This window comes from Phacochoerus africanus, chromosome 6, assembly GCF_016906955.1.
Source record: "Phacochoerus africanus isolate WHEZ1 chromosome 6, ROS_Pafr_v1, whole genome shotgun sequence".
NCBI lineage: Eukaryota > Metazoa > Chordata > Mammalia > Artiodactyla > Suidae > Phacochoerus > Phacochoerus africanus.
In genome coordinates this window covers 19228936-19245176 of record NC_062549.1, presented here as the reverse complement: position 1 = coordinate 19245176, position 16241 = coordinate 19228936, and the positions used below count along the sequence as shown (strand labels likewise).

Genomic DNA, 16241 nt, shown 5'->3' with positions numbered 1-16241 from the left:
CCCTAAAATAGCCAAAAAAAAAAAAAGGCTTTGTAAATGATCAGAAGCATCACAAAGGGAAATACAGATTTTTGCTTAAATGCATTTAATCAACGTTCATACAGTGGCAAAATGACATCGGGCAAAAGTAGGCTTCCATTTCTATTGTTTCGGAGCTGTTTTTCTGGCAAGCCAGACCACCTCTACCTTGTCCTCTGTGTCCAAACTGTCACGTCTCACCTGGATGACTGCAACTGTCTCCTAGCTGGCCCGTTTCACCCACATGCCCTGCAGTCTATTCACAGAGAGTGAACTTCTTAAACGTTAAACTAAGTCACTTCTCCACTCAAAACCCTACAGGGACTTCCACATTTTACTCAGAATAAATTTCCAGATCGTCATCACAGCCTGACATGTACTCTCTGATGACACCTTCGCCCATCATTTCCTTAATTACTACACTCAAAAGGGATGGTTCTCAAACGGCAGTTCCTGACACCCTTTTGGGGGTCTGGAGGTCCAGATTATTTTTATCCTAACATGTTTGTTTTCATGCCTATTTTCTCATGGGGTACAGAGAAAAAACACTTTGTTGGAATAGTTTCAGATCCCACATTGCAACTACCCTGTAAAAGACTATCACCTGCTGAGATTTGATGTCACATCAAAGAAGAATAACCACAAATATCTGAAGAGGTTAAAATACTCCTCTATTTTCCAACCATGTATCTGTGTAAGGCGTGATTTTCTTCACATGCTAAAACCGAAACAACATACTACAACTCACACGGTGCAGAAGCAGCTATAAGAATCCAGCTGCCCTCTAGCAAGCCAGACATTGAAGAGATTTGCAAAAAATGCAAAACGATGTTACCCTGCTCATTACCTTTTTTGTAAAATATAGTTATTTTCATAAAAGTATTACTTATATTAACATGTGATATGTTTACTTTATAACTTTAAATGAATCAATATGAATGCTTTAAAGTTTCTCATTTTTAACTACTAATATGACAAAAATCGATAGAATCCATATAACCAAAGCTCTTGGGGATCTGCCATACTTTTAAGGAGTGCAACAGTATCCTGAGACTAAAATGTTTGAGAAACACTGCTCTAAACTTATTTGCCTTCTGTTTTTTCCCTTGCCGAAAAGAGATCTACTCTAAGGAATTGGCTCACGTGATTGTGGAGGCTGAGAAGTCCAAGATCTGGAGACCAAGGAGAGCTGATGTTGTACATTCCAGTCCGAGTCTGAAAGACAAGAGAAATCTGGGAGTTCCTATTGTGGCTCAGCAGTAATGAATCTGACTCGTATCCATGAGGATTCGGGTTCCATCCCTGACCTCACTCAGTCGGCTAAGGATCTGGCATTGCTGTGAGATGTGGTGTAAGTTGCAGATGCAGCTCAGATCCCTTGTTGCTGTGATTGTAGCGTAAGGTATCGGTTCCAGCTCCAATTCAACTCCTAGACTGGGAATTTCCATATGCCATAGGTGTGGCCCTAAAAAGCAGGGAAAAAAAAAAAAAAAAAGACAAGAGAAATGTGATGTCCCAACTAGAAGAGAGCCAGGTAGAGAGAGAGAGAATTCTTTCTTATGCAGCCTTTTATTTTACACAATGAGTTGGATAAAGCTGTGCCGACATTAGGGAGGGCAGTCTGCTTTACTGTTTACTGATTCAAATGTTAACCTCATCCACAGCTCTCTCACAGTCACACATAATGTTTAACCAAACATCTGGGATCCTGTGACCAAACCAAGCTGACACTTAAAATTAACCATGACTCCTTCCACTCATTCAGGTCACTGTTCAAATGTTTCATCAGAGAGCTGTTCCCCTATACCGTCGTACATGGAATAATACTAGCTAGCACTTCCATGTCCTGTCTCCTTAACCATGCTTCAGTTTTCTTAGCATGTTAACACCATTTATAAATTGTGTATCTAGGAGCTCCCGTCGTGGCGCAGTGGTTAACGAATCCGACTAGGAACCATGAGGTTGCGGGTTCGGTCCCTGCCCTTGCTCAGTGGGTTAACGATTCGGCGTTGCCATGAGCTGTGGTGTAGGTTGCAGACTCGGCTCGGATCCTGCGTTGCTGTGGCTCTGGCGTAGGCTGGCAGCTACAGCTCCGATTAGACCCCTAGCCTGGTAACCTCCATATGCCGTGGGAGCGGCCCAAGAAATGGCAAAAAGACAAAAAAATAAATAAATAAAAAAAATAAAAAAAAATAAATTGTGTATCTATTCTTTCACTTCTCTGTCTCCTCTAAAATGTAAGATTCTTGGACTACCAAACAGTTTAGTTTCCTGTTGCTTCCCCAGATGCTCAGAACTGGCACATAGTAGGTCTCAAGGAATATTTGTTGACTAAATAAATAACTGCGCTGCACTATTTATTCAGACTTAAGACCATAACTCAGGTTGGAGGAAGCAACGTTATTAGGTAGAAAGTATTAAATTGCTCTGAAGAGAATTGTGATGTGTGTTTGTCAAACACAGTGCTTTAAGCAAGGCAGACATTTATTTCTCTTTAACCTAAACATTTGGAAAGAAGTAGTCCAGAGAAGGTATGGCAGCTCCACTTCACTAGATTTTTAGGGAATCTAGGGTGTAGCCCTTGCTTCTTTGTTCAATATGGCAGGTAGAGAGTCAGCCATCATGTCTTCATTCCAAAAGAAAGGGAGGAAAAATCTAAGAAGAAAAGTGAGGCAAAGGGTACATAAGAGCCATTTTTAAATTTTTTTACTTTTTTTAGGGCCGCACCTGCAGCATATGGAAGTTTCCAGGGTTGGGGTCGATTCAGAGCTGCAGCTGCCAGCCCACACCACAGCCACAGCAATGTGGGATCTGAGCCACATCTGTGACCTATACCAGAGCTCACGGCATTGCTGGATCCCCGACCCACTGAGTAAGGCCAGAGATCAAACTGGCATCCTCATGGATGCTAGTTGGATTCTTCTCTGAACAGCTATTTTTTAAAAAAGATTTTCAGAAGTTGGCACACAACAATCCAACATACATTCATTCACTTTCAGCTTTAGTCAAATGCCACACCTGGCTGCAAATGAGTCAGAAACATGCCTTTGAACTGAGTGGACACATACATAGCTAGAACACTAGGGGTGGTAATTTAATGAGAAAGGGAAGAATAGATATTGAAGGATAATTAGCAGTCTTTACTATAGGTAGCTATTCTAATCTGCTCTCTTCTTCTGTTCAAGGAACTCCTCTTTACCCTTAAGAAACGTCCTGACCCTACATCATTTCTGGGTTCTGGTGATTCAGCCTAGACAGTGTTTCCTCTACCAGATGTGCAAATGTGACTCAGGCTGATGAGTCCTCCATACCCTATCCTTTTGGCCCATTGATTGGTCCAGGGATGAGCACATGATCCAAGTAGGGCCTGGAATGGGTGAGCATTGCTACATAGGACTTCCTCTGAGAATTGAATGTTAGTGGTAGAAGAGAAAAGCTTTTTAATTGGGGTTGCTAAGCTGGGAATTCGTGAATCCGTTTTGCCTCAGGTCCGTGTCATAAGCCCTATCTGCAAAAGGAGGAAATGAGGCCAACACACAAAAGCAAGCAGAACCACAGGGTGGAGAGATGACATCATTTAACTCCTTTAGTCCAAGTGTTGCTGAAGCCTGACATCTCATGCCCATCTTTTGCTGAAGTTGTTTTTTGTAGGATGTCTGTCCCTTTTTTGAAATTCCTGACTAAAATGTGTATCACTGGAATGATTTCTTTAAAAATTGTTCTAAAATGTTATTTGTTGTATAATAAAGATTAATGTGTATATTAAAGGAAAAGGAAAGTGTGTATGTTTCTGCATCATACACGTTAATTTGGGCTGCATCTGCAGCATGTGGAAATTCCCAGGCCAAGGTCTGAACTCGTGCCACAGCAGTGACCTGAGCCGCAGCAGTGATAACATCAGATCTTAACCGACAATGCCACCAGGGAATTCCTCAAACACACATTTTTGAAATCTGGCTTGTCCTCCTTTGAGAAGCTCTACCTGACTAAGCTCTCTTTTCCACTATCCCCGCCCACCACTAACTGTCTGGCGCCCTCTTCTTTGTCACAGAGCATCCCGGCTTCCATCCAACAACCACATTTTATTGAAAGTACTTGTTTCCAGGACAACCCATCCCTTGAGATGACAATTTCCTTGTGGACAAGGGACTATCCTATCTCATTCACCTTCACATCTTCATACCCCCAGCACTTATCTCACTACTCAATGTATGGTAATGATTATATTAAACCAAGGCTTGTAAACATGTCCCCATGATTTTCTTTAATCACCACTTTGTGATAAAGGGTTTAAATTACTCTTCCATTTCCCTTGGAACATATCAATCAAACAAATCAAGTCCCCTTGGAAGTGGAAACTACAAAACTAAAGGAATTAAGTATAACACGATCACTGTTCAGCTGACTCAATTAGAACAGAATTCGCAAAAATGGAATTGCTGAACAGTTTTTAAAGCAAAACCACCCCAGAAGAGCAGACCAATCAATGCCTTTACTTTAAATAAATTTCAACAAAGGTCAAATCATAGGAATATACTTTGACTTCTAATTATAATTTTTATAATTTTATAATTTTTTTGATTTATATATTTTTTTCTTTTTACAACTGTGCCTGCAGCATATGGAAGTTCCCAGGCTAGGGGTCAAATAGGAGCTGCAGTGCCAGCCTACACCACAGCCACAGCTACATCAGATCCAAGCTGCATCTGTGACCTATGCCATGTCTTGCAGCAACGCTGGATCCTTAACCCACTGAGAGAGGCCAGAGATCGAATTCTCATCCTCAGGGACACTATGTCAGGTTCTTAACCCACTGAGCCACAATAGGAACTTCTTGATTTATAATTTTAAAATTCATATTGCAACATAGGAGTTTTTAAAATCTTGGTTCATCTTTGCATGAAAATGTTTTGAGGTTATCAAATTTCTAGGACTTTCTCTCCTTGAGGTGAAAAGCAAGATCTGGTGCAATCACAGAGACTAGGCAACCATTATTCCAACTGGCTGCATTAAAGCATTGAACAGTAAGTTTGCCTTCTGGGACATAAGTAGATGTTAAATCAAATATGAATTTTTCTAGTTTGCAAAGAGGAAGACATGCAACTTAAAGCATTGCAAGCAGGTGATCATTTGCAAGTGCTGTAGGAGAATATTTTGCATTTCCTCAAATCCCTAACACCCATTATCCTCCCTCCCACTCCTCAACTCTCTTTTTCTACTTGTCATATTTCCAACCACGTGGCTTCTCTACCAAAAGCCTCCTATTCTGCATATTGCTAATCTTCTTCCTTTCCTAGTTTATGATCCCATCTATTGACAAATACTTCTCTAGCTTTTCCCCATAATTATCTTTGTAAGCTGACAGGTATAATTCTCTTAGCACCCCTCCCCTTTTAATAATGACTTTATTGAAATATTTTCACATATCATATACTTCACTCATTTAAAGAGTAAGATTCACTAACTTCACTTATTATGATAATTTCCAGGTCCCTCCATGTTGCTACAAATGGCATTATTTCATTCTTTTTTAAAGTTTTTTTATGGCTGAGTAATACACCATCATATATATGTAACACATCTTCGTTAGTGAAAGACAAACATCATACAATATCACATATGTGTAATCTAAAAAAAGAGATGCAAATGAAATATCTGCAGAACAGAAACAGACTTACAAACTTTGAAAACAAACTTATGGTTACCAAAGAGGACAGGTCGGGGGAGGGATGGATTCAGGGTTTGGGATTGGCATATGCACACTGTGGTATATGGAATGACTGGCCAACAGAGTCAATATATATATTGCACAGGGAACTCTACCCAATATTCTGTGATAATCTATATGGGAAAAGAATTTAAAAAAGAATGGATGTGTATATGTATAACTGAATCACGCTGTTGAAGAGCAGAAATTATCACATTGTAAATCAACTATACTTCAATAAAACTTCAAAAAATAAAAAGATTCAATAGCTTTTAATGTATTCAGAATTATGCAACCATCATCACTATAAATTTTGAATATTTTCATCAGTACAGAAAGAAACTGCATCCATTAGCAGTGGCTCATCTTCCCCGTGCCCCAACTCAGCCCAAGGCAACCACTAATCAACTTTCTTTATATAGAGATTTGCCTTCTCTGGATATATAATTTAAATGAAATCATACAACATGTGGTCTTTTGTAAATGGTTTCTTTCATTTAGCATAATGTTTTCGATATTCACAATCCTTTTCATTTCTGGGAGCTTGGTAGTAACAGTTTCTCTTTTATTTTTGATTTTAGTAATTTGAAGTTTTATCCCCTTTGTCAGTCCAGCTAAAGATTCATCAACTTTGTTGATCTTTGCAAAGAGCCAACGTTTAATTTGATTTTTCTCTATTGTTTTTCTATTTTCCCCTTAATTGATGTTCCAATCTTTATTTCCTTCTTTATGCTTGATTCGAGTTTAGAAGATGAAATTATTGATATGAGTTCTTCTTTTTTATATCAGCATTTACAGATATAAATTTTCCTCCAAGCAATGTTTAGCTGTATCCCATAAGTTTTGTGAGCCTCCATTTTCATTCATCTCACAGTATTTTCTAAATTGCCTTGTGATTTACTCTTTGACCCATTGATTATTTGGGAGTTTGTTATTTAGTTTCCACCAATTTGTGGGTTTCCAAATTTCTTCATGTTTACTGATTACTAATTTAACTTCACTGTGTTCAGAAAACATACTTTGTATGAATTCCATCCTTATGAATGTATTGTGGCTGTTTTATGGTTGAATATATGATCTATCCTGGAGAATGTTCCATGTGCACTTGAGAAGAATATGTATGCAACCTAATGGTGTAATGTTCCAAGGATAGTCACTAGATGTAGATGGTTTATAGTGTTGTTCAAGTCTTTATTTCTTTATCTTCTACCTGGTGGCTCTATGCATTATTGAGAGTGGGATATTTACATCTCCAGCTATTACCACTGAATTGTCCAATTCTCCCTTCAGTTCTCCATTTTTGCTTCATATATCCTTGAGCTCTGTTGTTAGGTACATATACATTTATAACTGCTGTATCTTCCTGATGGATTGAACCTTTTATCATTATAAAATGTCTCTCTTTATCTCTGGTAACAGAGACTTTGTTTTAAAATCTCTTTTGTCTAATATTTGTATAGCCACTCAGCTCTTTTGATTCCAGCTTTTTTATCCTTGCTGTTTGCATAATATACCTTTATCCATCCTTTTACTTTGAATCCATTTCTATCTTTAAATCTAAACTGTGTCTCCTAGAGGCGGTATATTGTTGGATTTTTTTTTTTTAATTTTAATCCAGTGTGACACCTCTGCCTTTTGACCAGACTATTTAACCTATTCACATTTAGTTTTATTATTGATATAGTTGAATGTACATCTGCCATTTTACTTTGTGTTTTCTACGTCTCATTCCATTTTTATTTCTTTATTCCTCCTTTTATGGCTTTCTTTTACATTAAGAAAAGAAACATTGTAGAGGACGCAGGTTTGATCCCTGGCCTTGCTCAGTGGGTTAAGGATCCAGCGTTGCCATGAGCTGTGGTATAGGTCGCAGATACGGCTTGGATCTGGCATTGCTGTGGCTGTGGCATAAGCCAGCAGCCACAGCTCTGATTCGACCCCTAGCCTGGGACTTCCATATGCCACAGGTATAGCCCTAAAAAGACAAAAAAAAAAAGTGTAACATTTTATTCCCTTTAATTGTCTTCACTATATTTTATGAGTTATTTTCTTAGTGTTTGCTCTAGAATTTACCATATACATCTTAACATCAAAACCTAGGTTAGGAGTTCCCACTGTGGCTCAGTGGAAACAAATCTATCTAGTATCCATGGGAACGCAGTTTCAATCCCTGTTTTCGCTCAGTGGTGTTGCCGTGAGCTGTGGTGTAGGTCACAGATGTGGCTCTGATTCTGCATTGCTGTGGCTGTGGCCTAGGTCAGTGGCTACACCTCCAATTCAACCCCTAGCCTGGGAACCTCCATATGCCCTGAGTACAGCCCTAAAAAGACCAAAGAGAAGTTCCCGTCGTGGCGAAGTGGTTAAAGAATCCAACTAGGAACCATGAGGTTGCAGGTTTGATCCCTGGCCTTGCTCAGTGGGTTAACGATCCGGCATTGCCGTGAGCTGTGGTGTAGGTCGCAGACTCAGCTCGGATCCCGAGTTGCTGTGGCTCTGGTGTAGGCCGGTGGCTACAGCTCAGATTATACCCCTAGCCTGGGAACCTCCACATGCCGCGGGAGTGGCCCAAGAAATAGCAAAAAGGAAAAAAAAAAAAGACCAAACAAAAAACAAAAAACAAAAACCCACAAAAAAACTAGGGTAGATTTCAATTAACTTAATTTCAGTGAATTATAGAAACATTACTCCTATACCTATTTCCTATTCACCTTTGTTGTGCAATTGTTGTTATATATATTACATATCCATATATATACACACATATGTATAAAACAATATATATTGTTAAAATGTGCCATAATATAATCTTATGTCTATTAAAGAAACTGAAAAATGAAAGAAAGTGCATATTTATAGAGTTTGATATATTCATTTTTATTTATGAGTCCTGGTTCTCTTCATTTGTTCCTATAGATTCAAATTATGATCTGATATTATTTCCTTACTTCCATACAGTTTTATTCCTACCTACTTCCATTGTGCTCTAATGTAAGATATATTTCTGTATGTTTCAGGCCTAATAATTGCTTTTTGAATCAGTTAATAGAAAGGGGGAGAAATATGCATTTATATTGTCTTTTATAATTACATAATTACTTTTATCAGTGTTGTTTCTTTTTATAAGGGTTCATATTATCATCTGCAGTCACCTTCTTTCAGCCTTAATAACTTGCTTTATTATTACTAATAGGGTAGGTCTGCTAGCAACAAATTCTCTGTTTTAACCTAGAACTGTCTTGTCTTCATTTGTGAAATATAGCTTTGCTGAATATAAGATTGCTGGTTAGTAGTTTTTATTCTTCAACACTCCAAATATGTCATGCCACTGCCTTCTTTCCCTCATTGTTTCTGAGAAGTCAGATACTGGCCTTAGTGGGATTCCTTTAGATGTGCTGAGTCCTTTTTCTCCTGCTGCTTTCAAAATTTTCTCTTTGTCTTTGTATTTCAATATTTTTACTGGGATGTGTCTCTTTGTGGATCTCTTTGTGTTTATCCTGCTTACAATCCATAGAGTTTCTGAGATATATAGGCTGATTTTCATCATATTTGGGGTGTTTCCAGCCATTATTTCTTTTGATAATATTTTCTGTTCCCTTCTGTCTCTCTCCTCCTCTTCTGGTATTCCCATTATGTGTACGTTGTTATACATAATGGTGTTTGACATTTCTCTGAGGCCTCTGTTCATTTTTCTTCATTCTTTTTGTTTTCTGTCCTTTAGATTGTGAAGTCTCTAACAATCTAACTTTGACTTCACTGATTCTTTCATATACATTGTTCCCTCCAGTGAGTTTTTCATTTGTTATATTTTTCAGCTCCAGAGTTTCCATTTGCTCATTTTTATAATTTCTCTTTATTGATATTCTTAGTTTGATGAGATATTGTCATCATAGCTTCCTTTACTTCCCTAAGTATGTTTCTTTAGTTCTTTGAACATATTTATAACAGCTTCTTTGAAGTCTTCGTTAAATTTGAGATCTAGCTCCCCTCACAGGTAATATTCACTGCTTTTCTTCTATGTATGAGTCATACTTTCCTATTTCTTTCCATGTCTTGTTTCTCTCTCTTTTTTTTTTTAATGGGACATTTTAGGTAATATATACAGCAATTTTGGATACTGATCTCTCTTCCCTCTTTCTGGGGCTTTGTGCACATGTGTGCACTTGTTTATTTGTTTAGTGGCTCAGCTACATTGCTTTAATGAAATCTAATTCTCCTTTCCCACCCCTCAAAGTGTGAGGCCTTGGTATGAACAGTTATCCTGCGGTGACAATGGCTCTAGCAAGGCTCTTTGACCTTCTTTTCCTCTGATCTCTCTGTTGTCTGTCTCTTTTGTATCACACTTGGCTGTTAGGCTCCACTGGTTGCATACGACTCTTCCATTCTTTTTGACAATGCCCTGGGACATAAATTGCTCCTCAGTTTTATCTAATTAAATTCAGACATGGGTAATTTGAGGCAAGTCTTTGAGGCTTTCCCCTCACATCAGAAAGACTCTTAGAAACTGTCTCTTTTCCTGATTCTCTCTAGTAAACTAACTGGGCTATGGTTTAGCTTGATGCTTTCAGAACTACCAAGCCCTCTTAATTTCTTAACATCAAACCTCCTTTGTTTTAAAGGTGCCCTTAGGCTTGAACTTCCCCTTAAACTCTGTTTCAAATAAAGTCACCTCTTTTAGGGGAGAACTTCAGAGCTCTTTGTTCTTCTTGGCTGCATTTCCCCACCTTGGCAAAATCTTTCATAGTGAACATCTTCCCCTGGAGTTACACCTCTGCTTCATGAGCAGAGATCTGGGGTGAGGCATTAGCCACTGGCCTTATCAGCTTGCTTCCTGGCAGGGACTCTTCACCCCATGAGTTAGCTGGGGTGAGAATAATCAGTGCTGCATTATTTTCAGACTGTCAAGCCTAGGGTAAGGCCTCCACCCCAAGAGTGGGGGCTAGATGGAGGAGAGAAGTAGCCAAACTCACAGTTGGCACTCACCAAGAACTTAGCTTCTGTAAGTTGAAGTTGGATGGGATTAGAAATGGGGTTGTCGGCATGTTCTTTGGTGAAACACTATATCCCTTGACTGGGAATGGAGGGGAATGCGAGCTGTCTTTTTGCCCACACCTGCCTGGGGTAGAGTTTCCTTCAAGCTCAGCTAGTGGGGATAGACAGGGAGGGAAAGGGTATGATTCAACTGCCATTTATTCTCACTAGTTTTATATAGTTAGTAGATTTTGCTGAATAAATATTTCTCCATTTGCTATATACTCTTAGGACAATTTCCAGAGAATTTAATGGTTGTATTTTTTTAAAAATCATTTTCACCACTTATGGTTCAATGAAGAATGGGTCTGCATATCTCTTCAGCCCCTTTTAAAAAATAGACTTCTGGGAGTTCCCACAATGGCACAATGGGATCAGCAGCATCTTGGGAGCACTGGGACACAGGTCGATCCCAGTCTGGCAGAGTAAGTTAAAGTGCAGCTTAGGTGGCAACTGCGGCTCGGATCTGATCCCTGCCCTAGGAATTCCTTATGTTGTGAGGCAGCCAAAAAAGAAAAACAAATGATAAAACAAAAAATAGAATTCCGTAAGCTAACATTACAATTGCTAGTTTTTGTTGTCATTGTTGTTGACTGTTTAGCTTTTAAGTTGTATTAATAACTGCCAATAAGGTAGAAAGATGCTCTTTTTTCCGGATCAAGTGGACTTGACTCCTCTCAACTAACCATGTGCAAATCTGAAAACAGAAATGGGGAGAGGGAACCAAGTGGGAATGACATTTTATAATTTGTTAAGAATACACTTTTTACTTTTTAGTGTTGTGAAAAGGCGAACACCAACACTTAAAATTAATATATTTTACGAAAGAAAATAAGCATGTAGGTACTGACTACCATGCTAAGACCCCCAAGTTTTTATTCTGACCCTATTATATTTGAATGTGGATTAAGTCACCAATAATCCACACTTGGATTTATGCATCCACTACATAGGAATTTTGTTTTCAATATGGCTTAATTAAATGGAACTACTTTTGGCACGGTACATAGGGATTAATAACAATAATTAATAATTGTTAATAAAAACTAACATCTGTTGAGTACATATGCCAGGCATTTAAAAAACTGTTTTACTGTTTTACATGTATTATTTCAATTAATTCTAACATTACTTGGAGACAATCTGGATAATTATTATTATCCCTATCTAATATATAAAGCACCCAAGGCACAGAAAGGTCAAATGACTTGCCTAATGTCACACAGCTCATCAGTCAGTGGTGGAGGCTGGATTCGAACCCAACCAGACTAGTTCCTAGAACTTGCACTGAACCTTTATACTATACCAATTTTTTTTTTTTTTTTTGTCCTTTTAGAGCCGCACCCACAGCATATGGAAGTTCCTAGCTAGGAGTTGAATTGGAGCTGTAGCCGCTAGCCCACAGCCACAGCAACGTGGGATCCAAGCCTCATCTGCAACCTGTACTACAGCTCATGGCGACAATGGATCCTTAACCGACTGAACAAGGCCGGGGATTGAACCTGCATCCTCATGGATGCTAGTCAGATTCATTTCCACTGAGCCATGACAGGAACTTGATATATTTTTTTTTTAATTTGGTTTTACTACCAAAAATGCTTATGGTAACCTCCAAAATTGGGGAATTTTCTTTAAGAAAATTATTCATTCACTCATTGAACAAACTCACTGGCCACCTACGACAGCCAGGAAGCTGGATTGTTCAGTTAAGCATGGGAACAAAATATTGACCTTGTAGGATACAAGTTGACTCCTCTCAAAATAGAAAACAACTTCATGACAATCTAAACCTGAGAGTCACGTTATGTTGTTAAGCATTAACATGGAGGTGTGACTATGGGCAAGGTTTTAACACTTAAATGAGCATGTAATACACACTGAGCACCACGCTAGACTAAAACGCTTTCTATAAGTACCTGCATTTCATTCCTCCAGCAATCATAAGATACGTGTTTAATACCTCAGTGTTGTGGGGTCTGAATTCCAGTTCCATCAATGACCGTCAATTTATCTGTGTAAATCAGACAAGTTATTTTAACTTCTGAGCCTCGGTTTCCTTTGAGGTAAGAATGGTACTTCCTGTGGCAGTCAGGAACGTATTCAATTGCAAGTAAAGGAGTGCCTGACCATCGAGACTAAAACAAACAAGGGTTTATTCTTCTACAGAATTGACAGTCTGGAAAATGGTGAGTGCAGATGTTGGTTTAGCTTTCTAACAATGTCAGGGCTGGTATTTGTGATGCTTTCAGCCTTTCTACAGGAGCACATGATATAGCTGGGGCCGTTCCAGACATCATGTCAGTGTTCAGGAAAGAGAGCAGAAGGGGGTACCCACCACAGGGGCCCCCTTTCGATCAGGAAAGCGTGAAAGAACCGCGGCAGATTTCTATTTATGGCTCACATGGCCAGAACGCTTTCATATAAGCCCCCTTGAGCTGCAAGTGAAGCTTGAAAAGTAAATCTATAGAAGACCCATTCTCGCCCACACAAATTTTGGGTTCTGTAAGCAAGAGAAGGGGAGAATGAGCACGGGGTTGAGCACCTAAATGTGTGTTACATCAGAGACGAGATTCAAAGGCAGGCTTGTGGACTCCAAAGCCTAAGCAGTGACAATGTAAAGAGACATTAGGACAAGTGGGTAGAAGGGTTTAACAGGTTCCATGGCTCCCAAATTAAGTCTTTTTTTTTTTCTTTTTTCTTTTTTTGCCCCATCCACAGCACATGGAAGTTCTGGGGCAGCTGTGACCTACACCACAGCTACAGCAATGCTGGATTCTTTAATCCACTGCTCCAAGCCAGGGACTGAACTAGCACCTCAGCAGTGACCCGCACCACTGCAGACACAATACCAGATCCCTAACTCACTGTGCCACAGTGGGAACTCCCACTTCTGCATTACTTTTTGTACCTTTACTTAAGATTCACATATTTTTTCCCTCATAGACCTGGTAAGGTATGCCTTGGCTGAAGCCCCTGCAGGGATAAGTGGAAATAGAAGTGAAGAAGTAGCCAGTCGTTGTGTTAAGTTTTCTGGATCACTAGGCAATCACCTAAGATGCAGCGAGATATCTGTATTGAACAAGGGCAACAAAAAAACCCCTCTGCATTTAATAGAAAAATAGTCATGAAGCTCAACTGTTTGATTAAACATGGAAACCAAATACTGACCTTTTAGGGTAATAGCTGGCTCCTCTTGGAATGGAAAACAACTGTATGAGAATCAAAACCTGATGTGTGAAGTGTCCCCACAAAGCAAGATATTTAAAAGATGTTAGAAGTTTTCGCCAGGAAAATAGACATCTCTATTTTTCAGTTAAGAAAAACTTAACCATTACTAATTAAAACCACAATAGTTAAAGAATGATGCCTCCCCTACTGCATGAAAGGACTTGGTCCCATATTTGCAAGGTGTAAGGAACATGTGAGGTCTAGTGACCTCATATATAACTCTATGCATATAATTACTGTGTACAGAGGTGTCTAGAGAGCAGATTTTTAATCAATGCCAGGACAAGTCTGTATTACATTAATAGAAAATGTAGAACACATGGTTCCAAGTCTGTTTGCTCAACCATAAAATAAGAAGAGTATTACTGGCTTTACTTCCTCCAATAGGGTGAAAGAGCGGAAGATAAGCTCCATGGAGACACAATTATGTCTACAAAGTACAGAAGACAGTGGTTGCTAGATGTGGGGAATTCAAGGATTATCAACTCTGACCTCGCCAAGTAGGAATATTAAAATGACAATCGATAACCTACCAGCCAACTAACAAACCACCTACCACTTTCATCATTTCATAAAAAGACTTTTCAACACCAAGCAACTTTTTCAGTGATTTTTTTTTCTTTTTAACAGCTATTTTGCATTTAAAGTGAAAATTGTAAATGTTTGAAATAAATGAGTTCTAAAAAAAAAAGCAACAAAAAAAAACCCAAAACACCAAGCAACTAAGATGGAGACAACTTATTCCCCAAGTAAAAGGAACAAGTTTTATTAAAATTTCACTCCCCGGACTTCCCTTTGTGGCTGAGTGGGTTAAGGATCCAGTGTTGTCACTACAAGTGACTCAGGTCACTGCCATGGCATGGATCCAATCCCTGGCCCAGAAACTTCTGCACGCTGCAGGTGTGACCAAGGAAAAAAAAATTCACTCCCTCATCCTAATTTTTCTCACTTGATGTGCACAGAGTTACACTTCAGAGTCACAGGGTCAGTCCTGACATTTTTCCCTCAGTCCTGAACAGACTTCTTAGACACTGGATTTCAAGGGTAAGAGGGCTCCCTGGCATAGGATTACAAGCAGGACCTAAGAGTTTTAGAAAACATGCAGTTAAAAATTTTAGAGCATATCTGTAATTGGAGAAAAGAGCTTGGTAAGGCTTCCCTCTCCCCTCATGGCCTAACTTAAAGTCCCCAACTTTCAATGGCTCAATTTATGACTTTTAGACTTTATGTTGGTGCAAAAGTCATATGCATTCAGAAGAAACCATATTTCAAATTTTGAATTTTGATCTTTTCTCGGGCTAGTGATATGCAGTATGATACTCTTGTGATTCTGGGCGGCAGCAGGGAGCCCCAGCTCCCAGTCAGCCACGTGACTACAGCATCTTTACAACCATTCCATATCCACACAACCATTCTGTTCCCCACTTTCAGTTCAGTAGTCAATAAATTACATTTGGTATTCACTACTGCAGATAGGTTTTGTATTAGATGGTTTGGCCCAACTGTAGGCTAAGAGAAGTGGTCTGGGCACTTTAAGATTGGTTAGACTAAGTGATGATGTTCAATAGGCTAAATTCATTTTCTTCTTAACAATCTTTACAACTTAAGGATGTGTTTATCAGGACATGACCCATGGTAAGTTGGGGAAGATCTGTATCTCAACAGTTTAGGATTCCAGATTCAAGTTCAAGATTAGATTCCAGAGTTTATTTTAACTCTACTACTAGCACCTAGCCTCCTTGAAGGTAGGGACCTTATGTTCTCCATGGAATCTCTTACTCAGCAGGCATCTAATGATACCTACTGACCTGGTGTGAGCTTGATGACTGTGGAGTCTGTAAAAGTTCTAAAAACGAATCATAGCGGCTGATGAACATCACTGGGAGCCAATCTTGGGAGAAGGATGAGTCTGTCCAAAGAGATAAGAAAAGGGAAGATGGTTTACAATCAATTGAAAACTTTCATGTTCACATATCTAATGACATAATGTCTTAAGCACATGCTCTGAGCATATGCAGAAAGTCTGAGGTTGAAATGTAAGTTCTTTTTGGAAGATTCAAGTAAAACCAGTCAAGGCTGTCTATATTTACGAACGGAAATAAGGACTTTACAACCTAGATTCCTGACACAATGTGTAAACTTTTCTATGTCTTTACTGCAGAGTGGTAACAGAAAAATTGCAGGAGTTTGGCAGCTGGCAAGAAACTTCGAGACAATCTTATATAGTCTTCTCATTTTTCAAGAAGACTGGCCCCAGTGA

The 16241-nt window shown here is 39.0% G+C and overlaps 1 protein-coding gene across 2 annotated transcripts in view; it reads right to left on the bottom strand.

The window, feature by feature from the left end:
• Positions 1–1027: 1027 nt before the first annotated feature.
• Positions 1028–16241, bottom strand: part of TAF2 (TATA-box binding protein associated factor 2) — a 107766-nt gene continuing 92552 nt past the window's right edge. Inside the window, exons 27-28 of one of the 2 annotated variants that reach the window (XM_047783353.1) lie at positions 15790–15890; positions 1028–1233 (exon numbers count right to left, since the gene is read on the bottom strand). In XM_047783353.1, coding sequence (XP_047639309.1) covers positions 1102–1233; positions 15790–15890 — 233 coding nt within the window. In that variant the 3' untranslated portion in view covers positions 1028–1101. Of the gene's footprint in view, positions 1234–15666; positions 15891–16241 lie in introns of those variants that run through there. The other variant, XM_047783355.1, reaches the window with a different exon arrangement.